The sequence below is a fragment of the Pantherophis guttatus genome, chromosome 3 (assembly GCF_059756535.1).
Source record: "Pantherophis guttatus breed Tessera chromosome 3, ASM5975653v1, whole genome shotgun sequence".
Classification (NCBI taxonomy): domain Eukaryota; kingdom Metazoa; phylum Chordata; class Lepidosauria; order Squamata; family Colubridae; genus Pantherophis; species Pantherophis guttatus.
Window position 1 is genome coordinate 122,806,254 of NC_142065.1, and position 27,731 is coordinate 122,833,984.

At 38.7% G+C, this 27,731-nt stretch overlaps 1 protein-coding gene and 1 long non-coding RNA gene across 2 annotated transcripts in view; one reads left to right on the forward strand and one right to left on the reverse strand.

Moving 5' to 3' along the window:
- The window catches only part of CFAP61 (cilia and flagella associated protein 61), a 160,497-nt gene that overhangs the window by 10,199 nt on the left and 122,567 nt on the right, over positions 1 to 27,731 (forward strand). The window contains exons 5-9 of the mRNA XM_087891278.1: positions 613 to 680; positions 1,720 to 1,846; positions 11,372 to 11,504; positions 19,067 to 19,220; positions 20,576 to 20,643. Of these exons, the coding sequence (XP_087747404.1) occupies positions 613 to 680; positions 1,720 to 1,846; positions 11,372 to 11,504; positions 19,067 to 19,220; positions 20,576 to 20,643 (550 nt within the window). The remainder of the gene's footprint in view (positions 1 to 612; positions 681 to 1,719; positions 1,847 to 11,371; positions 11,505 to 19,066; positions 19,221 to 20,575; positions 20,644 to 27,731) is intronic.
- Positions 1,694 to 27,731, reverse strand: part of LOC148114810 (uncharacterized) — a 44,551-nt gene continuing 18,513 nt past the window's right edge. Inside the window, exons 2-3 of the long non-coding RNA XR_015733575.1 lie at positions 3,532 to 3,728; positions 1,694 to 1,854 (exon numbers count right to left, since the gene is read on the reverse strand). This is a non-coding gene — a long non-coding RNA (uncharacterized LOC148114810). The remainder of the gene's footprint in view (positions 1,855 to 3,531; positions 3,729 to 27,731) is intronic.

Below are 27,731 nucleotides of genomic sequence, written 5' to 3' on the forward strand. Positions count from 1 at the left end.
GGGGAAGGTTACTGCAAAATCCCCATTTCCTCCCGATCAGCTGGGACTTGGGAGGCAGAGAATAGACGGGGGTGGGGCCAGTCAGAATTTTTACTACCGGTTCTCCGAACTACTCAAAATTTCCGCTACTGGTTCTCCAGAACTGGTCAGAACCTGCTGAAACCCACCTCTGGATCAGTGATGACGAACCTTTTCGGCACTGAGTGCACAAACTGGAACGTGCGTACACGTGCTCGTAGCACAGCCCCAGAAACTCAAAGCCCTTCTGGCCAGCTGACCTTTGCACATGCCAGAGCCCCAGAAACCTGAAGATCAGCTGGCCTGGGCACATGCGCACTGGCCAGCTGGTCTTTGGGTTTCTGGGGCTCCAGCATGCGCAAAAATCACGCAGAAGAACAGCTGGCAATGGCACACATGCCCACAGACAGGCCTCTGCATGCCATCTCTGGCATGTGTGCTACAGGTTTGCTATCACGGATATAGATGAAAATATTATCTTGCTGACCATTCTACTTTGGTAAAGTAAATTAAAATATGACTGTTATTTTGGTGTACATTAATTTTTTTACCTGAAATAAACAGCAAATAAATAAAATACAATATTGTTCACAGGACTGTTTTTAAAACTGTACCAGAATTACATTTCATATTTCTCTTCATACCATTTCAAGAAGAATTGGGTAAGGATTTGTTTAAGTTCTTTATGGCTCCTAAAACCTTTCTCCCTTTTTATTGATCCAATATAATTTTAAGAAATCAGCAGCTGACTGAAATAGTTGCCACCTCTATTATTTGCTACTTCTATTAGTATCAGAACAAGCAGATTCTACATCCCTTCTCTCTGGTACTTCAGCTTGAAAACTGGATCCTATTATTTAGTGAATAAACAAACAAATAACTTTCCATGTGCTAGATAATTATTATTCTGTCATGAGATCAATTACATTTAGAATGCTAAAAGCAAACGAGCTATTGATCTTGAACAGGCATTGGCAATATTTGGCACCAAGAATCTAGCTGGAAAAAAAACAAAGTAATAAAAATATATTCAATTAAGGGCATGAGGCAAATGTATATTACAACAGAAGATATGGTATATAATAAAAATAAATCTTGTTACCAAAAAGACTAATAAAAATACATAGGAATTAGGATGTATTTGAAACGTATTCCTATCTTTATTAGGGGATTTTGTTGAAATGATGTCTGCTGTTTATAGTAATCTATTTTGTTTACTGGCTTTTGATATTAATAAGTACAAAAATAAGAATGAATGATAATAATTCAATGAATCACCTAGCCATTACTGGTTTATAATTTTTGCTTCCTCTCTTAGTAAATAACAAGAATGGGAATTGCAATTTAACCTCCTGATTTCCCAGATGACTGTAAATCACATTACTAGAAGAAGGGTTTAAGTTACAGGGGGAACATTTTTTTTTCAGCATTTGAAGGATAGAAATTAGAGTTAGAGGCTGCTGAGGGGCCTCTTGCTCCCATTCCAGTACTTGGTTTTGATGTTTGCCTTTGAATTTTAGTAGTGTGATAATCTAAGGGCTGAGGAGATGCAGGCGGGATATTGGGACAACACTCTTTATTTAAACATTTTAAATTAATAATAATTTTAATACCAGACATTAGAAACAATATTTAGTAAAGTTTAGCTGAAGTATCTATGCAGTCTGTGAGTTACCTTTACTATATGTTTGTTATCTTCAGGTATAGATTTGGCAGTAGCTTTTGAGCCCATGAGGAATCCTGTTAATTCATCTCTGATTATGGAATATAGCCTCCATGTGTGTCACAGGCATCGCTATTGTCCCCAGTTGTATATTCGCTGTGCCAGGTAATATCCTGCATTGTGTATGAGAGTGAATTAATCTTATGTTAGTATCTTCATTTGTGTCTTTCAATGTTCCTTAATCATAGGCTAATCAATAAAGCTATCTAATCTGATCTATATGGTTTATTTGTATGATTCCATTCCATTTCTTCCCTACAAAAATCCTGCCACATTTCTTGGGCTCAGAGAATGAATTTCCATGACTAAGAATGGACCTAATATTGAATATTCTCAGTTTTAATTCAGTAATGAGCAGAATCCGCTGGCATTCAATTTAGTTATAAAAATTGTAATAAAAATATTTTCTATGATAATAACTATGAAATTATTATTATGCTGTCAGTATTTACTATTTTAATGTTTGGATTTTGGGCTACTGCAGGGTTTTCATATGGTATATAATACCTAATTTTTTGTGTGATTCTTACTTGATTCACTGGAATGGCTTTTCTACATGAGAAATGGTGATTTATCTTACAGAATTTGTACTTGTGAAGAGAAAAATTTCTCTGACATGCTAGTTACTAACTTTGTGTTGATGATCATGAAACTAATATAATTTGTTGTTGTTGTTGAAGGAGAAGGAGGAGGAACGTTCTCTCAAAAGCAGTTTGAAATGACAGTACTGAGATGCTTGTTTAGTTTCTATGGTAACTGGCTAAATGTGCAAGTGTCCTTCATATCTCTCTACTTTGAAACATATTTAAAAGGCATTTAATATTGAAAGAAAGAAGAAAATTGCTTTACTATCATATTTATCAACTTCACATGCTTATGCCATATAGTTTGTTTCTTAAAATAAATCATTTAATTATATGTGTTTCTTCACATTCTGACAGGTAGTAAATGAGTTGGGAGTAACCAGTCATTAATTGACCACCAGAGGTCATCATAAACCTTTTAAAATAGATCTTGTGTTTATTAGTGTATAGCATTTAGTGAAGTTAGGGTTAACAAAACAAAAAGACAGAGACAACAAGAAAGAAAAATCCAGCTTTTTTAATTCTCTTATAAAATAATTAGTGGAATAGGTAAGCAATATAATGAATGAATCAAGGCTGGCTAATTTAAACCTTTAATTTTTGAAGGACCTTTGGCTTATTTAAAGATTTCTGCCCAAAAATCCAGTGTCTAAGGTATTTGAAACTTTTTGCAATCACCAGCTAGAAAAACATAAATTACTCTTAGCAAGAACTGAATACACTTCCCATCCTAGGTTTAACTTACTATTTTAGCTTGCTTTATTTTTTAAAAAAAGTATAGTTAATTTTACAGTATGTATACAAATATATTTCAGGAAGCCTATGGCCAGTTATACAAATAGTACTAACGTATTAGTAGTATTTACAGCTAGCAATTTGTACTTTGACAAGAAAAAACAATTTACATTCAAACAATTGAAACAATAATTGTTATCCAAAAATCTAAATACCTGATGAAATAATACATGTTGGTAAAAAGAATTTAATATTTCATCAAACATTTGTTGTGATATGGGTGAATAATAATAATAGTGATTAATAAGATTAATTAAATCAAATAATACTGCCGACTTTGCAATGACAAAGTTGAAATTATTTCACATTTAATATGCGAGTGCAACAAAATCACACAAACTGATTACAAAGCTAGACATGACCAAGTTGCTAAATTAATCCACTGGTCATTATGTAAAAAATACAGTTTACCTGTATCCAAAAAGTCATGGGAACATAAAGTGGAGAAAGTTGTCGAAAATGAAAAGGTGAAGATCTTGTGGGACTTTCGAATACAGACAGATTGTCATTTGGAACACAACACACCAGATATCACAGTTGTTGAAAACCGAAGCATACAATTTATTGATATCACTGTAGTAGAAGACTCCAGAGTCGAAGAAAAATAACTGGAAAAAATAACAAAATATCGTGACCTGGCCATCGAAACTACGCGATTATGGATGAAACATGTAACAGTGATGCCCCTTATCATCAGGGCACTTGGTACCATATCCAAGAATTTTACAAAATACATAAATAAATTGCAGCTTCCTGCAATAACACCAGGGGAACTGCAAAAAACTGTGCTACTCAGAACATTGTACATCTTAAGAAGGTACTTGGTTGATACCTAGAATGCTGGCAGCAACCCATATCAATGATCAGTGCCAGTCAATAATATTTGTGATACATTTTTAAATGTTCAGTTGACTGAGTTTCATGTTTAATGAATAAAAGTTTATAATAATAGTGGTTAATAATATTAATTGAATCTTAATTAATTTAATTAAATAATATGAAATGGATAAATACTCTCAGTCTTGGCATGTTCCAAGTAATAATTCATATTACTTAATTCATATTACAATAATTCAATAAGACATTAAGCAATCTTTCTGATCCTATCCATTCATCTTATCTTTACATACTACTTTCCTCAACTTCGCTAAATTGATTTGTTTCTCATATTGTCCACCTGGTGATACCTATATGTAGAATCTATGTTTCTTGCTTGAAGCAGATAAAGAATTCTGTTTGCAAAAATTTATTAAGTTATATCTTCAAGTACTGTGTTTATCCATAGTATTCCCTAACAAACTGATCCCATGCTAAGAGCCCTAAATGGAAGAAATATGTACTTTAATAGACTTTTATTAGCTTTTACAATTCGTTTTTATTTTGTGAGCCACTTTGGGAACACTGTTGTCTTCAAAGATGACAAAGAACTGAATTCAGTTAAATAATTAATACTCTTCTTAAAATAATAAGAAAGTCTTGATGAAATGTACAATAGAGAAGTCTTTTGTGAGCCATAGCATTAAGCCATTGTTAACACTTACTGGTAAATGTATAATTCTCATCATTCAAATATTTGGTACAGGTACTTAAGAGTACAATTACTCTTAAGTAATTGCCTTTAAATTGTTTATTTCATACTCTAGGAAAAGTACAAAATACGTTATTGCTAGATATGAAAAAAGAAAGTCCATGGTATTTATTTATTTATTATTTATTAAATTTATATGCCACCCATCTCACTTTTGCAGCAATTCTGAGTGGTTTACAAAATGATAAAAAGACATTTCAAAATGATTAAAATTACAAAAGATTAAGTAAAGACTAAAAACCAAGAGGAGAGGCAACATCGAGATGGAGATCTTCTCTCTACCCCATCAGCCACTCCCAGCATAAAGCATCCCTATCAGGAGCCCAGGCCAGTCTACAGAGCCAGGTTTTAAGGCTCTTCCTGAAGGCCAGGATTAAGGTGGGAGTTGATCTCACCTCCAGTGGGAGAATATTCCAAAGGCTGGGTCATATTCTATATAAGACTATATTTTTCCAATAAACTGGATGGATTCCTATTGAAACAAGTGAGAGCTATTTAGTTTTTTGATAAAAGAAGCATGGATCTGTCAGAAAAGAGAAGCCAATATTTAGTTTATCAGCACTATGAGAGTCATGAAGTTATGAAAAGGCAGGCAACATATCATATTGAATATAATGTACATAACATGGCAAGTTATTCAATTTTTCCATATTTTATGTATTTTTTAAAAATAATAGTTATGACAAGGTATTCTTATATAATATTATTCATGTCTGACCAGTATTACAGCTTGCAAATTCATCTAAGGAAGCTTTTTGGAATGAGTAGGAGTGTGTGCTTTTTTTCTGATTAAACAGTGATGTCTCTTTCCATGTTCCCACAGCTGCTTTAGAAACTTTTCCAAGGGCATGTTCACACAATATGTGGAGATAATTGGGAACAGCTCCTGAAGCAGCTGTGCAAGCCTGGAAAAAGATACAGCTGCTTTAGTGATTCATAAAAGGGGCCAACACATTTTTCTAGAAAATCTGCCAAGCCACTTTCAGGATCACAAAGATTTCCAACTTGTAATAAATAGTAATTATAATATAAAATGGCATATGGTTCAGAGAAAATATATCATTACTTGATAGCTCATGAAATGCCCACATAACTTGTACTACATATTTTTCTAAATATTATATGCAGTTACAGAGTGTACTTTGGTATGTGAAAATGATAACTAAGAAGTGGTATCAATGTGGTACCATATATATGTGAATTTTACTGTAGTCAGTAGCACATAGATACTGTGTGTATCTGTATTTAGATATTGTATACATGTATTTAGATACATGTATACATATGTGTATATATACATATACATTTATATAAATCGGAAATTGAATTGTTCAATAAGCAAGGCTAAGATACTAAATTTTATTCCTTGATGTAACGAAACTGTATATTCTCCTTTCCTAATAGATTTACATCTTAATAACTAGTTAGTTTGTGACTTCATATGAGAATGTTTCCCATTTCAAAATGCTCAGACTAGTGCAGAATGATAAGTCAGAAGATATGCAGTTAGAATTGTATTGATATTGCAACTGTAGTTTTTATTTGTATAATTTTAGTATGCCATAGTTTGACATAGTATGGAAGATTTCTGGATACCCTTGTTTTCATAGCAATTTAAAACAAAAACTGTCCATTGCTAGCATTTTAAAGTGATAAAATGATAAATAGTTAATGAACCTTGATCAATATTGCTAACCAGTGATAACAATAATACAATATTTAAAAATAATCCTTGTCTTTAGTATCATATATCAACTTTCAGGTTAGTTAAATATGAATAATAATTCAGTTTGATACATACTGCAAGTAGTTGCATTTCCTGAGATCAGTGGGTCTCTGAAGATGACTCAGAATGTATTGAACCTCAGATTATTTTAATTCAGGGAAAATCTCTCAGCACATTTTTAAAAGCTTGTCAACCTGAAAATGTAAAATTATACAATTTCCTAGGCAAGGCTCCCTGGGTTCAGAAAAATTAGAGGCTAAGGCCAGGCTCAGTAACAAGCATGAAGCTAAGGATTTCAATAATGTAAAATTCTTTACTGAGTGCAATGAAGAGGCAGAGCTACAGCTTTTATGTTCATTATAAATCTACCCCATAGCTTCGTCTATGAGTCTTTTAAGTCCTGACATTGCTTTTTTCCACCAGAACAAGGCCTACCAGTTCCTCTCACATCTAGTCTGACTCTTTACTTCTTTATGATCCTTGACTTGGCCAGGCCAGGAGTCTTCTTATAAAAATGTTTCCTTCATTGTTATATTCCTTTTTTCCTGACGAAGAAACTCCACCTGCTAGGTTTTTCGGGGGATGCATTGGGAGACTATGGCCTTAAGGATGCCCAATCTAGGGTAGTCCAACAGCTTGTGGACATAGACTTGCAATATCTAAAAGCTAGAGCTAATAAAACCTGCTCCCCTCTGATCTTCAGCCAATTTAACAATTATGGACTGAGGATGGCCTCATATTTTTACATTTTAACCATCCCTAAGTATAGAAGAGTCTTCTCCCTTGCTCGTTTCAATGTCTTGCCCTCAGCATTGCTGGACGGACGATTTAAGAGGCTCCCGATAAGTAATAGGGCTGAGGTTGAAACTGTGGAGCATGTTCTTTTATATTGCCCTATGTATAACGCAGGCAGGACTAAATTACTGTCTCTCTTAGAAACAGATCTCTCTGGATCCAATGCTAATAATTTGACCTTATATTGTTTAGGGGATGGCTCCTCACACATTACTTTTCAGGTTTCTAATTTTTTTTTGAGAGCTGTAACTAATAGAGGAGAACGATGTAATTCCTCTCAGCCAAGGCTTTTGGTAGCCAACTGTTTATGATGTTACTTTCCCCACGTTCTTTTGCAATTATATTTGTATTTTGGTCTGTGACCGCAAATACAAGTTATATTATATTATATTCCTTTTTTCATTTTATGAAGTCTCTCTTCCTTTTTATTTCTTATTCTTCTTTAAACTTATGTATTTAACTGAAACAGTGCAACTGAAACTATTTCTTTCACTACTGATACTACAGTAAGGGTACGCTAGAAACATCTTTCCCACTGATCATATTCTTGAAAACAAGAAAAGTCAATATAAATCTATCCTTAAATATTTGGGCATATTTCCTGCAAACATGTTTAATTACACTGCGCAATTATGTATAGGATTTAAGCCAGAAGGATACTGTATCAATTCAATTTTAAAAATCCCCTAGATTTCTAATGCCTTCTCTTTGCTTTATGACGTATGTGTTCAGAAACCCCCCCACTTTTTCCTTAATCAGATTGTTATAATAATGCCAAATGACTTCTGGGGTATTCAGTTACAACTGCATTTTTATTTTATCTCAAAGCTGGTTGTTCCAGATAGGCACAACATATCATATTTCATTCCAGAATTTTTTCTGCTGTGTTGTTGAATCTTAAAGTAAGGCATTTATTTCTTTTATATGCAATATATTCTTCATAATTGGAAGGGCAAGTTTTATTATAAATGTAGCTCAATCAAATAAAGATATATTTTAAGTTGCTAATTCAAATGAGACTCCATCCACCCAAAGTTTGTTTAAATACATGTTGTATTTAATCTGTCTTTTTTTTTTTTAGAAAAAAAAATATTTTTATTTTTAAACAAACAATTCATCATTAATCAGTGTAACATCTGGATACAAAAAATGTTTGTGTCATCATATTCAACGTTTATCATTTTCTTTGTACATATTTATCTTTCCTCTTACATTTAAATTTAATGTATTATAACATATTTTCCCATATTTCTTATTTTTACATTGCCTATTGTCTATATTCAGTTTCTATCCATTGATAAAATTGCCCCCATATGTTGTAATACTCTGATTCTTCCTTCCCTCTAATTGCTAATGTTAATCTACTCATTTCTGCACATTCTAATATTTTCTTAATTAGCTCTCTCTTTGTAGGAATTTTTTCTGCTTTCCAATTTTGTGCAAATACCATTCTTGCTGCCGTTATTACATGTATAATCAAATATATATTTTCTTTACTAAATTTCTCCAATAAGATACCCAACAGGAACAGCTCCGGTTTAAGATCAATATGTTGCTGTGTCATTTTCTCTAACCATATTTGAATTTTTGCCCAATAATTTCTCGCTTCTGGACATGTCCACCACATGTACGGTGGGTATGATCCCGATGTCTGGTGGTATTTCCAACATTTAGTTGATTTATCTTTGAACATTTCTGCCAATCTTTCCGGTGACATGTGCCCTCTATAAAAAATTTTTATACAGATTCTCTTTTTATGCCGTAGCCTTTGTTAATTTGTAATTTCTTTCCCATAATTGTTGCCATTTATCTAATTCTATTGTATTTTTACCCATGCTATTGTTTCTTTTACTTGTTCTTCCTCTAATTTAACTTCAAGTAAATAACTATAGAATTTTTAAATCATTTTCTCATCTGTTCCTGTGAGCATCTCATCCAATTCTGTCATTTCCAAATAAAAACCATATAACTCTGCATCTTTTTCATATCTCGATTGTATTTGCAGTTGTATATACCACTCCATAACAATCCCTTGTTCTACTAGTTCTTGTTCCATTTTCAATTCCCCTTTTCTGATAAAATATCTTTATATCTGATAATATTCCCCATATTAATAATATTTGGTTGCTTCCATTGTTGAAAGCCATGTTCGTATTTTCAAATAATGTTTTTCTCTAACCTTCTCCCATACTAATAATAAAGCATTCCTTACATAATGTCTTTGAAAATAGATATGCATCTTATTTTTCTCGTACCATAAAAAAGCATGCCAACCTAATTGTAAATCGGGCCCCTCTAAAGTCAATAACCTTGTATTTCTTAATACAATTCATTCCTTCATCCATGATAATGCTGCTGCTTGATAATATAATTCCCAGTTTGGTAGTCCAGATCCTCCCCTTTGTCTTGCATCTTGTAACATTTTCATATTGATTCTCGCTTTTTTCCCTGTCATATAAATTTCATTATCATTCTATTCAGATCTTCAAAATATTTTTTTCTCCAGTTTTATCGGTATTTTTTGAAATAGAAACAACAATCTAGGTAATATATTCATCTTAATTACCACTATTCTTCCCATTAATGATAATTGCAAATTTTTCCATCTCTCCAAATCGGGTGGGTTCTACTTACCTTTACTACCGGTTCGCATTTATATTTATATTTATAAATATTCCCCCAAAGTCCATAGTCTACAATTGTTTTATCATAAATTGCCAATTTACATTATCAAAAGCCTTCTGTGCATCGAGAAACATCAATGCCATTTGCTTTTCTGGATGTACTTCATAATATTCCAAAGTATTTAAGATTGTCCTCATATTGTCTCTGATTTGTCTCTTTGGTAAGAAACCATTTTGATCTGTATGAATAAATTCATTTAACAATCTCTTCAATCTAGTCGCCATTATTGATGCAAATATTTTATAATCCACATTTAACAAGGAAATTGGTCTATAGTTTTTAACTTGTTGTAAATCTGTGTCTTCTTTCAGTATAAGAGTAATATATGCCTCTATCCAGTGGTGGGATTCAAGTAATTTAACAGCCGGTTCTCTGCCCTACTGATTTCTTCCAACAACCAGTTTGCCAAACTGCTCAGAAAATTAACAACCAGTTCTCCCGAAGTGGTGTGAACTGGCTGAATCCCGGCACTGCCTCTATCCAAGAGTTGGGTATTTTTGCATTTATTAAAAGTTCATTAAATACTTCCAACATTGTATTGCTAAGTACATCCTGTAATATTTCTGTTGGCAAACCATCTGGACCCAGCATTTTACCATTCTTTTGTTTTTTAATACCCTCTGTTAATTCCATAATTGTTATTCTTTCTTCCAAAGCCGCCTTGTATTTTTCTGGTATTTTAGGTAATTCAGACTTTTCTAACTATTGCTTTATCTTCCCTTCAGATATTGTCTCTTGTTTATAGAGTTTCTATACTATTTTCTTCTTTTCCTTATTTTGATAGCATAATTGTTATGTTCTCGTGTTTAATCTGTTTTGTTGTGTGTTGACAATTAGCACAACTCATGTTTAGATAATAATCGGTAGCCATTTCAGGTACCAGATTATATTCGCATTTTTAAAATTGTTTTAACAGCCTTTATACTATATAGTCCAGTAGCCTTCAATATTATATCATATGATTAATTTTAATCATAGGATTAAAAAGGGATTTGCAATTATTTTGACTATTAATTCTACCAGTGGATTGGTTCATAAACCAAGGATAGTTGTGTTGATGGGTAATCTGAATGAAAGACTTTGATTTGGTGCTACATGTTTGCTGTTAAATCAGAACTCAGTCGTACTATGATGTAAATCCAAATACTGGTAGCTGAGATTGTACTATATAGCAATAGCTGAAGAAATACATTTTTCTTGTCTCTTATATTTATTTACATATTATTGTGTTAGGCCTTTCTATTAAAATGGATTAAGTAGTTTGCATCTGCTATAACCATCTATCATAATTTAGGAAACTATCATCTCTGCATAAGATTTTATGCTATCTTGCATAAAATGTCCATTTATGGCGTTTATTGATGCCGTTTGTTTATCCATTATACTTACATTATTTAAAACAAAAATAGAATCCTAAGTTATTTTTGTTATTCTTAAAAGGATAATCTCATTTGCAGGGTAGAAGACCATGATGATCTCACCCCAATCTTTTCACGGCATAATGATACTCTAAGGCAAACCTATGGTGACTATTTCCTCGCTGAACTGATAGAAGCTCAAGATGAAAATAATCTTGCTGTAGTTTGTGAGGTAAGCCTTTGATAGTAATAGTGAGTTACTAGATAAACTACTTGTCTGATTTTTTAAATGACAAATTGGATTCATTCAAGATACCTCATAATATTTCATCCCTAGTTTGAGTAGGATTGAAATGGCTCCCTATCATTTTATCTCTTGTACAGTATTTGGGCAGCAGATTAGACTATGGAAGGTTGCCTGTGGGCTTCTGTGAGTTCTAAATGAAGGATTCCTAAGCTTCCAGAACTTCAATTAACTGTCCTCTAAAACTCCTTTAAAAAATAGAGACATAAATATATCCCATCTTACTCAAAACAGATTTATTTGTCATGTTTTATCTTTTATACAGAGCTCCAATTCAGTTTCCATCCAGACTTCTGTTTATATTACATGTCAGATAATAATCATGTTGAGATTTACTGCTGATATGGTTCTTTTATATTTTGTCATTATTCCAAAATGCAAAGAAATAGACATACGTTCAGCTATTGGATAGGGATACTACAGCTAGAGATGCTAGCATGGGAATGCTAGATTTTGGTTTTTAAAAATGCCACTATCCCTAATGTTAGGCCATTTGCTGCTGTATCAAAGGCAAAGGTTGGGTATGTCAAGATCAGAACCATATCTTAGTAATTGTGAGAGCAAAGATGAAACAACCTAATTAATTCTGGATAGAGTTTGGCAAAATAAGGATTCAATTGGCTTTTCGGACCCCAATCCTGTGCAGTTGCACTTGAAATCTCTTTATCATATTGCTTGGACAGAGATGTAAGTCAGATACTATACATAATTAAGCATCAAGTCTGCTTTGATTGTTGGGCTACAATATTTTATTAGAAGATAGGTTGTTATAATAAAACCATGTACTTTTTCCTCAGAAATGTGTTGTATGTATTAATATATAATACATAACAATAAATAATATTGTATTGCAGATAAACAATATTCTTACTGTAGTGCTTGTCAGATGAGAGTTGTGCTGGCCTGTCATCTGTTTTTATGTTGAAATTCTCAGCATTTTATTACTCTTAATAGTGAGAACTGCTTTTTAATGGATATACCATATAATTGATTATTCCATATGTACAAAAGGCATGGGAGTTTAATTGAACTACACTCTATTTACAAGCCTTCATTTTACAGGACACACAAAGAAATATTGTCCTCTGCAATAGGATGGGATGAGCATCTCTATTCGTTCATTTAAAAAGTGAAAAACCTCTGGCTTTATTTAAAATTTTCATTTAATAATTTGCATCTTTAGGAAAAATACTTTTTAAAAGTCTATTCAAACACCATTGATTTATTAATTAATTAACTGATAGAGTTTTACTACTCTTCTTTGAGCAGGCTTGTGCAGAAAACTGTAGGATGGTTATCCAATTGCTCTCTGTTCCCCATCCCCTATAATTACCCTATGTGCCTGATAACACTGAATTGTTCTACAAAGTATTTGTCTATTATTTAGTCTTAGCTCTCTGTTGCCATCCTAGTGATTCATGCATCATTATCAATCATCATTTTTGGCAGAAATGGGAAGCTCCCTGGTTGCATGTAGCCTAGCTCTTCAGTTTTTGCAACTTTCTGGATTCCTCCCTCATCTAGAATGTGCTACGAAAAATTAGTGGCAAACTGGCAATCTTCAGTGATCTGAGCTTTTGCTTTTTAAAAAAAAATAAAATAAATACTCAAATAAGTACATTACATCTCAGTAAACTTATTATTCCTATCTGAGTAAACTTGCTAATGCAGCATTCAAAAGAAGGAAGACTGATGAAATCAGTTCTGCTTCTCCAACAATAGCACTCTGTCATTGTCACTCACTCTTTAGATTAGTTTTTGGAGACTAATCTTTAAAAAATGAGACTCTGAATTGTTGAAAGTTGGCTCCCTCCTCCTGGCATAATTTTCCAACTGTGGTTTACAAACTATGTTTTTTTAAAAAACTAATTCTAACCATTCTTCCTCAACCAAAAACCAAAGCCCAGCACATGATATGTTTGCATAGAGAGTAAATTATGCAATCCTAATTTGCAATACATGGTAAGAGCTACGAGCTATATTCAAATTTCAAAAAATCAGTACAAAATAAGATGATGTCAGAATCAACAAGATTTTGTTTGGCTGTTTATTGTATTGATTTAATGCTCCTCTGAGTGATAAACATAGAAGTAAAAATACTGTATTTTTCGCACTATAAGATGCACCGGACCATAAGACGCACATTAGCTTTAGATGAGGCAAACAAGAAAAAAAAAATCTGCCTCTGCCTCTCAGCATCCATCGGTATTCATCTGGCTAGTGTCCTTGCAGCAAACAGCCTGGTCAGCTTCAGCACATTATCGCAGCCCCAGCATGTGGCTCACCAGGGCTCTGCTCCATTGCACCCACCACTGGTCAACTGAGCTGAGCTGCTGACACCACCGTAGAATGCTGGAGCCTTCACTGCCAAGCAGCTGATTGGCGGTTGAATCAGCCTTCCAGATTACCGTTGATCAGATGTTCTAGGTGGCAGAGTACAAAAACGGCGGCGGCAGTGATCAGCAGCTGCGATAGGCAGCGGCAGCAATAGGCGGTGGCGGCAATCCCCACCACCTAGAACAGCTGATTGGCAGTATTTTGGGGGGGGCAATCCAACCACCAATCAGCTGCTTGGCAGTGAAGGCTCCAGTGTTCCCTGCCAGACTGCTGTGCTGTGCTGCAGAGCATCAGGATATATTTGTTAATTTTGTGTTTGGTTGTGATGAGAGCACTCCTAAAGATTGCTGAAAAGAATCAAACAAATATTTGTAATGTCTCCATTTTTAAAAAAATGTAAATTACCACCCTATGAATCTATACAGATCCTTGGCTGGTAGAAAATAAATGAGAAATTAAGTGCAGTCTTTATATTATCCAAGCTACATGTAATTTGGGTTATTATTCTGGATAACAAAAGTCAATCAAAGCCAATTTGAACAGAATATTCTTCATCTATCCATTAGGAATAATAGAACGCAGCCTAAATATTCCTCAGGTGGGGGAAAACACAGCAGTAGCATTACCATATACCTTAATGATAACCAGATAATGTCAAATGGAATGGAGATAATTTGACTTTCATAGAAATTTAATTCTTTCTTAAGTAGACATTTACCAAAACAACATAGGCAATGCATACAACAAACGAATTCTGGAGTTCCTTGTAACCCTTAATAATAGTTGCCCCCCCCCCGCCCCATCACATAACAAGGGAGAAAGAAGGGGGGAAAGAATGGAGCAGTCATCAACATTCTGCACCACTTTCTGCTTTTCCCATTGATATTCATGTATGGAATTTTTCAGGATTTTTTTTTCTCTGAAATCCCTGGTCCCAAGCTAGATCAATTTTTATTGGCTTCTTCTTCCACCCTAAAGTTGACCAGTTCTGTTCTGCCTTTATATAATTATCTGACAATAATAACATAATTAGCTACTTTTTATTTGTTTATTAGAAATTTACTATATATAACCTCCCAAATTATATCAGATATAATTGCCATAAATTGCCTTCAGTAGTGCAGCCAATAGGTGTTGGAGCATGTGAAAGGGATGATCTTACATACCATACAATTCCCAGTGATGCAAAGTTATGGGAGGTAGGGAGAGTAAGATTGTGTGACTGAAGCCCTAGCTCATTTTAAAATGTGGTACACTTTAAAAGGGGTGGTGGAATTTTGTTGAGCCATGAGTTTTTTGACCCTCAGGTGGATGCCCTGTAACATCTGACTACCTATTGGCATCTGATTAAACTAAGGTGACCAGACGTCCCGCTTTTGGCGGGACAGTCCCGCTTTTGAGCAATTTGTCCCGCGTCCCGCGGCGTTTTAAAAAAGTCCCGATTTTTCATTCTGCCCCCTGAGTCCCGGCTGCCTCCTGAATCCCCGCTGATGGCTAGAGGGAAAAAACCTGTTTAAACTCTTGCCGCGGGGCTTCAAAGGGCCGACCTACAGCTGATCAGTGTTTAAAAAAAAATGAGTAGGCCATGCCTGCAAAAATAGAAAAAACAGCTCCTGTTAACAGGTTCCGCTAGGTTAATTAGCTGCAAAAAGCTGCAAAAAGTTCCTGGAGCAGATTTTTTTCCCCCAGCAATGCTGAAAACAAAAGCGAAAGTAAAGCTGCAACGTGACAAAATGAGGCAGAGAGAGAGATTTCTTTCTTTTTCTTTTTCTTTTTCCTCACCAAAAAAGGTAGGTACAAAACTGCAAACAATGGGAAATTTTGGGCAAAAGAGGAGAGTTCAAGATTTTAAAACACAAAAGAAAAAAAGCTCTATTTAACTAGGGAATTGTAATAATTGAGATACTATTAATAATTGTATATTGTGTTGAAAGCAGAAATGGTTAAGTTGTGGTTTGGAGGAATATATGGGAGAAATTATTTGGTTTATTATTATTGGTAAATATAATTAATTGATTTGTAAGAAATTGGATTGCATGGAAATAATTGGAATATTGTTGAATAATTGGAAGATAGTTATATAACTAATTGATTTATATTAAAATGTTGAATTTGTATTAAACAACTGTATTACATAATTACATAATTAACCAATGTGAGGATGGATATAAAAATAGATGACAATGGGAAGGGGTATAATATAGAATAGAAGGGAAAAATTGAATTTGATTAAGATTAGAGATGAGGATGAAGGGTAATATTGTTTTTTTAAAAAATAGATGAGGAATAAATATGGCAAAAAGGAAATATAGAAATTGTAAATTTAATTGAAATGACTAAACACTGTTTAAATTTGTGAACCAGCCAAATATTCTGTTCAAAGAAAATACGTTGTATGTTTGTATGTGTGTTTCTAATTATTGCTATTTATTCATATTTGTTCTCTTTTATTCTTTAAAGTTGAACAATTCATTCTTAATCTTAATATCTTTATATTTGCTTGGGGTTGGCTTTCTTCCCTTTCATCTTTTTTATTGTACAGCAATCTTTCTCCTCAAACCTACCACCACTCTCTTTTCTTTCCTTCTTACTTTCTCTTCCCCCCACCCTCTTTTTCTCCTCCCTACTTCCTCTTCCTTTCTCCTTCTCCTCCTCTCTTCCTCCCTCTCTTACCCTCACTCCTACTCTAATTTCCATTCCTTCATCCCTCTCTATTGCTGTATCCTTTAATGCATATGGACTATTCAGAGGGCTGAAAAAGTTATTTTTGACTGGTCCTCACACTTTTGACCAGTCCTCGAACTTATGACTGTCCTCACATTTTACATTTTTGCCCTATCTTGTCATCATGGTGAAGAGAAGCAGTTGTGAAATGAGTGACATGGTTGTTAAGAATGCTGCACGGGCATAAATGTGAGGATGGTCATAAGTGTGAGGACCAGTCAAAAGTGTGAGGACCTGTCAGAAATGACTTTTTTCAGCCCTCTGGTTAGTCCTTTTGTGCATATGGACTACTCAGAGGGCTGAAAAAGTTATTTTTGACTGGTCCTCAAACTTTTGACCAGTCCTCGAACTTACGACTGTCCTCACATTTTACATTTTTGCCCTATCTTGTCATCATGGTGAAGAGAAGCAGTTGTGAAATGAGTGACATGGTTGTTAAGAATGCTGCACGGGCATAAATGTGAGGATGGTCATAAGTGTGAGGACCAGTCAAAAGTGCGAGGACCTGTCAGAAATGACTTTTTTCAGCCCTCTGGTTAGTCCTTTTGTGCATATGGACTACTCAGAGGGCTGAAAAAGTTATTTTTGACTGGTCCTCACACTTTTGACCAGTCCTCGAACTTACGACTGTCCTCACATTTTATGTTTTTGCCCTATCTTGTCACCATGGTGAAGAGAAGCAGTTGTGAAATGAGTGACATGGTTGTTAAGAATGCTGCACGGGCATAAATGTGAGGATGGTCATAAGTGTGAGGACCAGTCAAAAGTGTGAGGACCTGTCAGAAATGACTTTTCAGCCCTCTGAGTAGTCCCTATACACATAGCCATGGCCACCCGGTCACATGACCAGGTAGCCACGCCCACCCAGTCACATGGCCTCCAAGCCACGCCCACACAATAAGTCACGCCCACAATGGTGTCCTTCTTACCAATGTTAAAATCTGTTCACCTTACCCTATACACATAGCCATGGCCACCCGGTCACGTGACCAGCTAGCCACGCCCACCCACTCACATGACCAGCTAGTCACGCCCACCCAGTCACATGACCAGCTAGTCACGCCCACAAAATAAGCCACACCCACAATGTCCCTCTTTACCAATGTTAAAATCTGGTCACCTTAGATTAAACACTAATTAAATAGAATAGTGTGTCTACTAATATGGCTGTTCTTAAAACTAAGTCTGGAAATTATCGGATTAAACTGGAATATGTGAGCTGTTTTTCAAATCCTGTACATGGTTTTAAGAGCCCTGGTGGCACAGTGGTTAGAATGCAGTATTGCAGGCTAATTCTGCCCAGTGTCAGCAGTTCAATTCTTACTGGCTCAAGGTTGACCAATCCTTCCATCGTTCCAAGGTCAGTAAAAGGAGCTCCTTAAGGGCAATTTGCTGACTACTAAGGTAAACCAGTTGCATCCCTTTCTGGATCGGGACTCCTTGCGCACGGTCACTTATGCCTTTGTCACTTCCCGCCTGGACTACTGTAATGCTCTCTACATGGGGCTCCCCTTGAAGAACACCCGGAGGCTCCAACTAGTCCAGAATGCAGCTGTGCGGGTGATTGTGGGAGCGACGTGGCGCTCCCATGTAACACCTCTCCTGTGCGAGCTGCACTGGCTCCCGGTGGTCTTCCTGGTGCGCTTCAAGGTATTGGTTACCATCTTTAGAGCGCTCCATGGCTTAGGACCTGAGTATCTACGAGACCGCCTTCTGCCACTGGTAGCCTCCCACCGACCAGTACGCTCCCACAGAGAGGGGCTCCTCAGGGTGCCGTCGGTCAAACAATGTCGACTGGCAGCCCCCAGGGGGAGAGCCTTCTCTGTGGGGGCACCTGCCCTTTGGAACGAGCTGCCCCCGGAGATACGAAGGATCCCGCACCTTCCGCCGTGCCCTCAAAACTTTTCTATTCCAGCAAGCCGGGCTGGCGTAGCTCTTTAATTGTTTTTAATTCGTTTTTTAAAAAAGGGTTTTTTTAATTAATATGGGCCAAATTTGTTTAATATACTTTTAAATTGTTTTAAATTTTATATTTTTATGTTTTTATTTTTGGCTGTACATAGCCGTGAGTCCTTCGGGAGAAGGGCGGTATATAAATTTAAATAATAAATAAATAATAAATAAATAAATAAATAAATAAATAAATAAACCACTTAGAGAGGGCTGTAAAGCCCTATGAAATGGTATATAAATCTAAGTGCTATTGCTATTGAAGCTTGAAAAATCACTGATAACACAAAGTAAACAATGCACTGCTTTATCCCTCTTACTTTTATTTCTTAGTTATGTGTCAGAGGTCCTCTTGCTATATTATAAGCAAGGAGCATGAATTTTAGTACAAGAAATTAAATGGTATCTTTTCCTACTTTATGAGAATCCATATCTTTTTTGGGGGAAAAACTTAACAGCATTTTTAATGGATGTTTCAGGATAATGGCATAGCAGTGGGGTTCATGAGTATATGTTCTGAAGTGAATGTACAACTGCTTCATGACTGCTTTGACTTGAGACTTTTCCATGGACTTTGCAAACCACATCCAGATGATATTCTTAAACCACCATGCATTTCAAGTGAAATTACAGGTGAAATAAAAATATTTTGCAAAATTTAACTTATTGCTAAAAATACATTGGGCTAATACATTTCCTAACAGGGTAATAATGATCATTATATTAGTAATCATTTCCATAGAGGAAACTGTGCATAAGAAACAGTGTATGAAAAGTAAATACTAGCTATATTATTTGGAAAAAAATAAATTTTACAAAATAAATTGTGTTAGATTAACTGACATTTTTAATAATAGTTTTTAAGTTTCTTAAAAGTTAATTTATTAGGCATCAGGTGATTTAAAAATCAACTGCTGATCTCATATTCCTTGCAAGTTTTTGGAAGATTCCTGCTTCAGTGGAATATACCGTAACTCTATATCAGATAACTCTCAATTTACATGCCTTTCAGTCATAACTCTATCTAAGAATGTGATACATATTTCCAAGACTAGCCATTCTCCCTATTGGTATAAATATATTCTATGCAAGGTATAATGGCTATCTTGGGCCCACAGAAATAAAGCCCCAATCAGACCTACAGGCTTAAAAAAAAAAGTCATGGACAACTGCATGTCTGGCATGTCTCTATAGATGAAACAAGGCATTTGGCTAGGCCAAGAGTGGAGGTGGAGCAGCAGATAAATGTAGGCTGTAGACAAAAGCATCCTATATGCTTAGTGACCACTGGATCACAGCAAAAAGCTTTAGTGATGCCCCAGATTCCTGCAAATCTGATCTGATAACAGTAATACTGATGTAACCTGCTGCCATCACTAATACTGATACCACATGTGTTCTCTTAAATCCACCCACCCACCAACAAAGATCTAAGCTGCCACTATCTTATGTGTGTACAGCTTTCAGGTGTCAGAAGAGATATCCTCCCTCAAATGTAGTTACTAGCTCTTCATTTGATCACAAATATTGGGATAAAATGATCCATCTGAGAGATTTTTTGTACCCAAGCAGCTGTACTTGGCTCCTTATCCCCTTATTCTAGGTTTTGACTAATGAACAGATAATATTAAAAAATTTGCAATCATCATGAACATATAAAAATTTTAATTTGCAATCATTATGAATTTATAAAAATACTGTCGCTCTAAAGTTTTGAAAACTAAAATGGATAATTATAAAAAAATTGAGTATAGGTTGTTAGACATCTCTACCTGGAAGATGTTGAGCTCAAAGATGCTGTTGAGCTCAAAGGTATTTCATTCTGAATAGACTTATTAGGAATCCACATTTCTGAATTCATTCCCCCTGCCGAAAGTTTTAAAAATGTATAGAATTGAATATAAAAATCAGTTCATACTATAAGAAAACTGCTTACTTTGTAATATATTTTATGCTTTATTTTCTCTTACTCCCATTTCCTCATTCAGGTGATGAAAACATTAGTTTAGGAAGTCAAAGAGAAGAGATTATGGATACCCAGAATATAGATATCCAGGTAAATATGGGCAGGAACACCTTAATGCTGAAAATTTAATCTTCCTAATGAAGTTGGACTTTCATATTGCCAATAAGCAAAGAGCACTAAAATATTGTGCCTGCCAATTAAACTAAGTATATTAAGAATTGGGTTTAGCTTTGTTTTTTTAAAGCCTAATATAGCTGAAGAATGATAAATTTTATAATTATAGCCAGGTTTACATACTTTTTCATGGCTACATTTAAGAAGAATCTGTGGATGTGAATGTATGTGCAGTTACTTTACACATACACAGCTGCTTCTGATGAAATGGGCTCTAGTAATCCTTAAATTATCATAAAGAATTTTTTTTGCTACAACAGACTAGCCTAGCCTTTTCCAAAAACATTTGTATATGTTACCATTGTATTTGATGTGTTATAATAACTTCATCTGAATTAAGGTGAAAAGTATATGTGTTAGATCGGCGCCGGAAAGTAACACGACTCAGCTGTTGTCTGTTCAGCACTTTATTGGAATAGTAAGACAGACTGCTGGCTGGGGCTGCCGAGCCACCTTATACGTGTCTCAGGCATGCCCAGCCAGCCAATGACAGTTGTTTAAACTTCCCGCCGGTGGAATCAACCAATCCCCCGGCGGATGTCCTTATAAGGACATAACACCCCTCCCCTCCTAGTCCTTAGTCAATCACTCCATGGCCGACCTAGGTCACGTAGTCGCGCAGGTAGGTGGGACGAACAATAGTCCTACCTGACCTGCGCGGTTCAGTTCGTTCAACGATGCTGCTCCGGACGGGTCTGGCTCCTGCTAGCTCCCGTCCCTGTGGTGGAATGTCCCGGAACTCTGCCGTTGAGTGTGCGGGGCCTTGCCTAGCGCCTCCGGCTGGAGTAGACAACTCACCTCGCGGTTGGTGGGGTACCTCGATCAGGCCTGGATGAAGAATGTTCAGTTCCTGTCGTTCGTCTCGGAGTCGGACTGGACAGCTGAAACCCGGTAGGACCCTCGGTTCTTTACTTCCCTCTCTGCCTGGTGTCCGAGGATTGTCACAGGTGGAGGTTCCGGGCCACCCCCATGGCTGGACTCCCGCTGGTGGTGTGTGTTGGTGTCCCGGCCCAGCTGGGGGGTGCTGGCCTACCCTGTCGGGGTCGGGTAGGACTCCTCCGCTGGGATGTTGTGGTCCTCCCCTGCCGGAGTGGTGTAGGTCCCCCTCGCCATGGTGGTGTAGGTCAACCCTGTTGGGGTGGCGGTGGTTGACCCTTCTGGGTTGGTATTGGCTCGCCGTGTTGGGTGGTCTCCGGTCTACCCCATCGTGGTGATGGGGGTCCCGTCCCCTGGGGGGTTGCCGGTCATCGTTGCCATAGGGCTGTCAGCTCGTCCCGCTGGGTTGGTCCCGGTCTACCGCGTCTCTTCTGCTGAGGTGTTGGTAGCTCTCTTTGCTGGGAGTGGGTTGGTCTGCCCTGTCGGGGTGTGGCAGGCCTACCTCGTCGGGGGGTGGTAGGTCTACCTCGTCTGGGTGGTTTTTCTCGACTCCCCTCCACCTTTTCCGGAGCTGGTTGATGTGCTGTCTGCATGATCGTCCGTCGTCCAGCTCCACCGTACGATCTCGGTCCGGTCACTCTCCCGATTCGGCCCTTGACCCATTTAGGTGGACCCTGGAAATTCAGTGCGAATACCAGGTCTCCGCTAGCAAAGCTTCGCATTGGCGGTGGGTTGATCGGCTTGTCTTTTGGGTTGTACTATGGATGGAGCTGATTTAGTGGAGAGCGGAGCCTTCTCCCCATCAGGAGTTCTGCCGGACTTTTCTTTGTGGTTGCGTGCGGCACGATGTGCTGGGTCAGCAGGAACTTATCGATTTGTTCCTGCCAGTCTCCAGTGTCCATCTTGGTGAGCGTGTCCTTTGTGAGGCGCACCATTTTTTCCACCTGCCCGTTTCCCGCCGGTCTGTACGAGCCGATGAGAGCATGTCTGATGCCCTGTTCTGCCAGGAAGTCTTCCATCGCCTTTGCCCTGAGTTGCGGGCCGTTGTCGGAGACCAGTACATCCGGTAGGCCGTGGGTGGTGAACAACCGGCGGAGTGCCTTGATGGTGGCATCTGTTGTGGTGGAGGGCATTGTTATGACCTCCAGCCATTTTGAGAATGCGTCCACCATGATGAGCAGGAACTTCCCCTTCATAGGCCCCGCAAAGTCGATATGTATCCTCGACCATGGGCTGCTGGGCTGTTCCCACTCCGTCAGCTGGGTTCGTGGTGGCGCCGGTTGCGATGCTTGGCATGGGTCACATCTGGCGATCCACGCTTCTATGTCCTTGTCTAACGAGGGCCACCAGACATAGCTTCGTTCCAATGCCTTCATCCGGACTATGCCTGGATGGCCGCTATGCAGGGTCTCCAATGTCTTTCGTTGTAGGGTGTGGGGAATCACCACCCTGTCACCCCAGAGAAGGCAGCCTTTCATTGTGGACAGTTCTTGCTGCCTCCATACAAAAGGGGTGAAGTCTTCGCCCAGTCTCTCCATCGGCCATCCCCGCAAAATCCAGGACAGCACTTGCTTCAAGGTTTTGTCCCTCAGGTTGTGGCTTGCCACCGTGGTGGATGACACTGGGCACATCTGGTCCTCATTGATGTGATAGAGGCCGAGGGTGGGTGCCGGATCTATCACAGGTTCTCACACCGGGCATCTGCTGAGGCCGTCTGCGTTGAATATGTTCTTACCGGGTCGGTGGATCAGGTTGTAGGAGTACCCGGAAAGAAAAATGGCCCAGCGTGTCATCCTGGGCGACCTGTACGCAGGCGTTGGCTTGTCCCCTGCGAGCAGTCCCAGCAATGGTTTGTGGTCTGTGATGATTATAAAAGCCCTTCCTTACACGTACTCGTAGAAACGCTTTATACCAGCTACGATGGCAAGAACTTCTTTGTCCAGCTGGCTATAATTGCGCTCCGCTGAGGACATAGTCTTGAAAAAGTAAGCGATGAGGGCTTCGGGTCCATTGGGCAGCTGATGGCTGAGAACAGCCCCGACTCCATACGGTGATGCGTCGCAAGTCAGGGACAGTGGAAGCGACTCATGATATTGCATGAGGAGGCTGTCGGAGGAGAGGAGTCTTTTGATCTTCCAGAAGGCTGCCTCTTCTTCTTCTCCCCACTTCCAAGGAACCGCCTTGCCTAGGAGACGGTGGAGTGGCTCAGCAACGGTGGCTTTCTGTTTCAAAAAGACACTGTAAAAATTCAGTAGTCCCAAGAAAGCCTGCAGCTCCATTTTTGTTTTGGGGGCTGGAGCTTCGTGTATAGCCCTAACTTTGCTTTTGGTGGGGTGGATGCCCTTGCTATCAATTAGATAGCCCAGGAACTCGACCTCCTGGACCCCAATAACGCATTTGTCCCTTCTGACTCTTAGTCCCTTCACCTGGAACCACTGTAGGGCAACCCTGAGCCGTTCCATTAGTTGGGCTTCCGCGTCTCCAGAGACTAACACGTCATCAAAGTATAGCATCACCCCTGGAATGCCTTGTAGAAGGCATTCCATCATAGATTGAAAAATACCTGGGGCAGCACTGACTCCAAATTGGAGGCAGTTGCATTTAAATGCACCCCTATGCGTGACAATCTTTTGTGCCTCCGCAGTCTTTTCATCTACTGGCAGTTGCTGGTAAGGCTGGGCCAGGTCCAGTTTCGCGAATATGGTCCCGCTGCCGAGTGAATGCAGCAGATGTTGCACCACTGGCATGGGATATGTGCTCTGCTGAAGTGCCCTGTTAATGGTGCACTTATAGTCGGCGCAGATGCGCACAGATCCATCATGCTTCATGGGGGTCACAATGGGGGTCTCCCATGCTGCATGATCAATCGGTTCCAGAATGCCCTGGGCGATTAATTTGTCCAGCTGGGCATCCACTTTAGGCCGGAAGGCAAACAGAACTCTGCGGGGCTTAAGCTGAATTGGAACAATTTTCGGACCTAATTGAAGGAAATGTGTTTCCCCAAAAATTTACCTAAACTCCCATCGAAGACGTCCTTGAAGTCCTCTAGGAGCTGGTCGAGTGAATTCTGCTGAATTTGATTTATGCCGCCAATTGTGAGCCCTAGGGGCTTGAACCACTCCATGCCTAGCAGGGTTGGACGGGCTTCCTTCACTACCACGATGGGGAGATCCCCTGAGAAGTCTTTGAAGTTCACCCTGATGTGGGTCCTTCCCAGGATCCTGATGGGATGGCCCCAGAAGTCCACCAGCCATGCTTGCAGTGGTTCCAGTTGCTTCTTGGATAATTGCGGCTTGAGTCGTTTAAGCTGGTCCCAGGCTATTATTGAATAAGGTGAGCCTGAGTCAATTTCCATGGGGCATGGTCACGTGGAATTTGTCGGATCCCTTGGCCGCAGCGTGTGCTATGGTCGTCTGGTGTATCCATCTGCTCTTTGTGTGGCCATCTCCGTCTCACCACGGGTACTGGGACCGTTTGGATGACCTCTGGTATTCGCAATCCGTGGCCCTGGGAGTCTCCCAACTTGGTTCTGCCGCTCTGCAGGCTTCTGCAATGTGTCCCTTTCTCCCGCATCGTCTGCAGGTCGCATCCCGCCAGCGACATCTGGCGCATGGATGGTCCCCCTTGCAGCTGGTGCAACGTTCCTCCCGGCCTCCATCTTGGGGGTTTTCCCGCCTTTGGGGTCTTGTGACCTTGTGGATGGCCATTTCGAAATCGGATTCAGACCCCGTGGAGGTCTCGTCCGAAGATGGCTGCGGATCCCTGTGGACCTTGTGGATCCCCTTGGATCTCCGCATTGCGGCTGCTGCCCTGTCGGATGCCTCGGCGGCTGTGACTTCTTCGATGACATCTTTTAGCTAAACTTTCTTTCAGCTGAGGAGCTTCTTTTGCACTGTGCTGTCCCTCATGCTGAAGACTATTCGGTCCCTCAGCTGAACGTCCACATTCTTGAACTCACAGCTGGCCGCGATCTTCCGGAATGCCGAAACAAAGTCTTTGAATGACTCCGTCGTGCTGGTTGCGCTGATGGAAGTCAAAGCGGTTGGCTAGCCATGTGCTCGATGGGGCTTAGTGCTCCTGAAGTATTTCTTGTCGTTCGGCCCATGGCATCAGCTCGATGTCCCTTGGTGCCACGAGGTCCATGGCCATCTGTAGGACCCCCGAGCTGCAGTGAGCCAGGAAGAGAGCCCTCTTCCTGTTGTCGTCCAGGTCGGTGAATCCGCTGCCCGCCAGGAATTGTCTGAATCGGACCATGAATGCCTTCCACTTCTCCTGGTTCGGGTCAAAGGGAGCCATCGAGATCTGTGGTCCGGCCATGGTTCAGTGATTCAGCTCTGGGGATTCCGCTAGTGATTCAGCTCTTTTTGGGTAGCGATGGCGATCATGCCAGCTGCTCTGCTGTTGGTTCTTTGCTTGTCCTTCGTCGCCAGTGTTAGATCGGCACCGGAAAGAAACGCGACTCAGCTGTTGTCCATTCAGCACTTTATTGGAATAGTAAGACAGACTGCTGGCTGGGGCTGCCGAGCCGCCTTCTATGCGTCTCAGGCATGCCCAGCCGGCCAATGACAGTTGTTTAAACTTCCCGCCGGTGGAATCAACCAATCCCCTGGCGGATGTCCTTATAAGGACATAACAATATGTATACATTACAGAGCTATCCTAAAAGAAATTAAAATGTTAACTTCCTTAGATTGTTCCAGACTGGAAAGTTTGAAAGCTGTGTGCATCCTTTTTAAACTTCTAAACTTTCTTTTCAATATGTATATCAGGTCAAGGCTGGGGTAGGCACTTTTGAGTGCTATCTATGGAGAGTGAAATTTGAATTAGACTATTTGAACTCTGCCTTGGCCTTTTTATACATATCCATTGCTGCCATGACATGATGATTTCCAAAGCAGATGTGTCACTCCAAGCAGCAGTTCTCCACCATCAGCAAATAGATATTTTCACCAATTCTAATCATTCTCCCACACTCAGCCAACCTTTTTACCCATTACTTGAGGGAGATGAGCAGTTAAAAAGTGTGAAATATAAATAAATATAAAAATATTTTTAAGGCAAAGTTTATACTGTATACATGCCAGTGAGAAAGGCATACCTTAAAAACCGAACAAAAGAAAATACAGGATTAGATCATCCCAAAGATGTTTTTTTCAAGAGGCAACTGGACTTTTCTGGTTTTTCTTTGAAGGCATTTCACTTCTCATCTAAGAAGATTTTTCAGCTCTTGGATAAGAAGCGAAACATCTTCAGAGAAAAACCAGAAAGTCCAGTTGCCTCTTGAAAAAAAGAAACACCTTTGGGACAACCATGACCTGGATGACTGAGAATCTCCACAGACATACAGGATTAGATGAGTCTTTAGTTTGACTCAGAAAGGTTATATAAGGAACAAGCCTTGAAACATTCTGAGTCTTCTGACCACAGAAAATAATGGAAGTTGAAACTCCCTCCTAGGTCCCTTCTTTTTCATTTCAGATCCTCAAGGTAGTGAGCTGCTAATCTATACTATTTTCATACAACCTTGAGAAAAAGTGGCCAATGAGATGTCTTTTTCAGAATTAAATGAAAATATTTGTTAAAATTCATTGTTCCTTGCTTGGCTGTGTATAGAATAGAGATAATAAAAAAGAATGCTTGAAATTGTTTACAAAAAATATGAAAACTAGAAAAAAATACATTATTCTAATATTTTACTGCATTTGCCAGGCTGTATTTTTCCTCAAAACCAACCAAGAATTTGTATTTTCAGCATTCATATTGAGCTCAGTATCAACAAGAAGGTGTGCAGAGTTCATTGCAAGCATATTATACACAGAAATCCAGTAGTCTTTTTCTGTGCTTGATCATAGCCAAAAGGCCAAGGTGACCATGGTGAGCTGGACAACTGAGATGGTTGCAGCCAGCCAGATGTGGCAAATTGTCCTATTCCATCTTCATTTAGCAACCACAATTGGGCTGGTAATTGAGTTTTAAGTATAGTGGTTGCTAAGTGAAATCACTACTTATCATCCTACTTCAACAGTCCTTTGCTTTTCAGAAAGTTGAAAATGCAAGGGTTGACTGTAAAATTACTTCTTCATCACTGTTGTAATCAAGAAGCATTGCCAAACAAGGTAGCTGCTAAA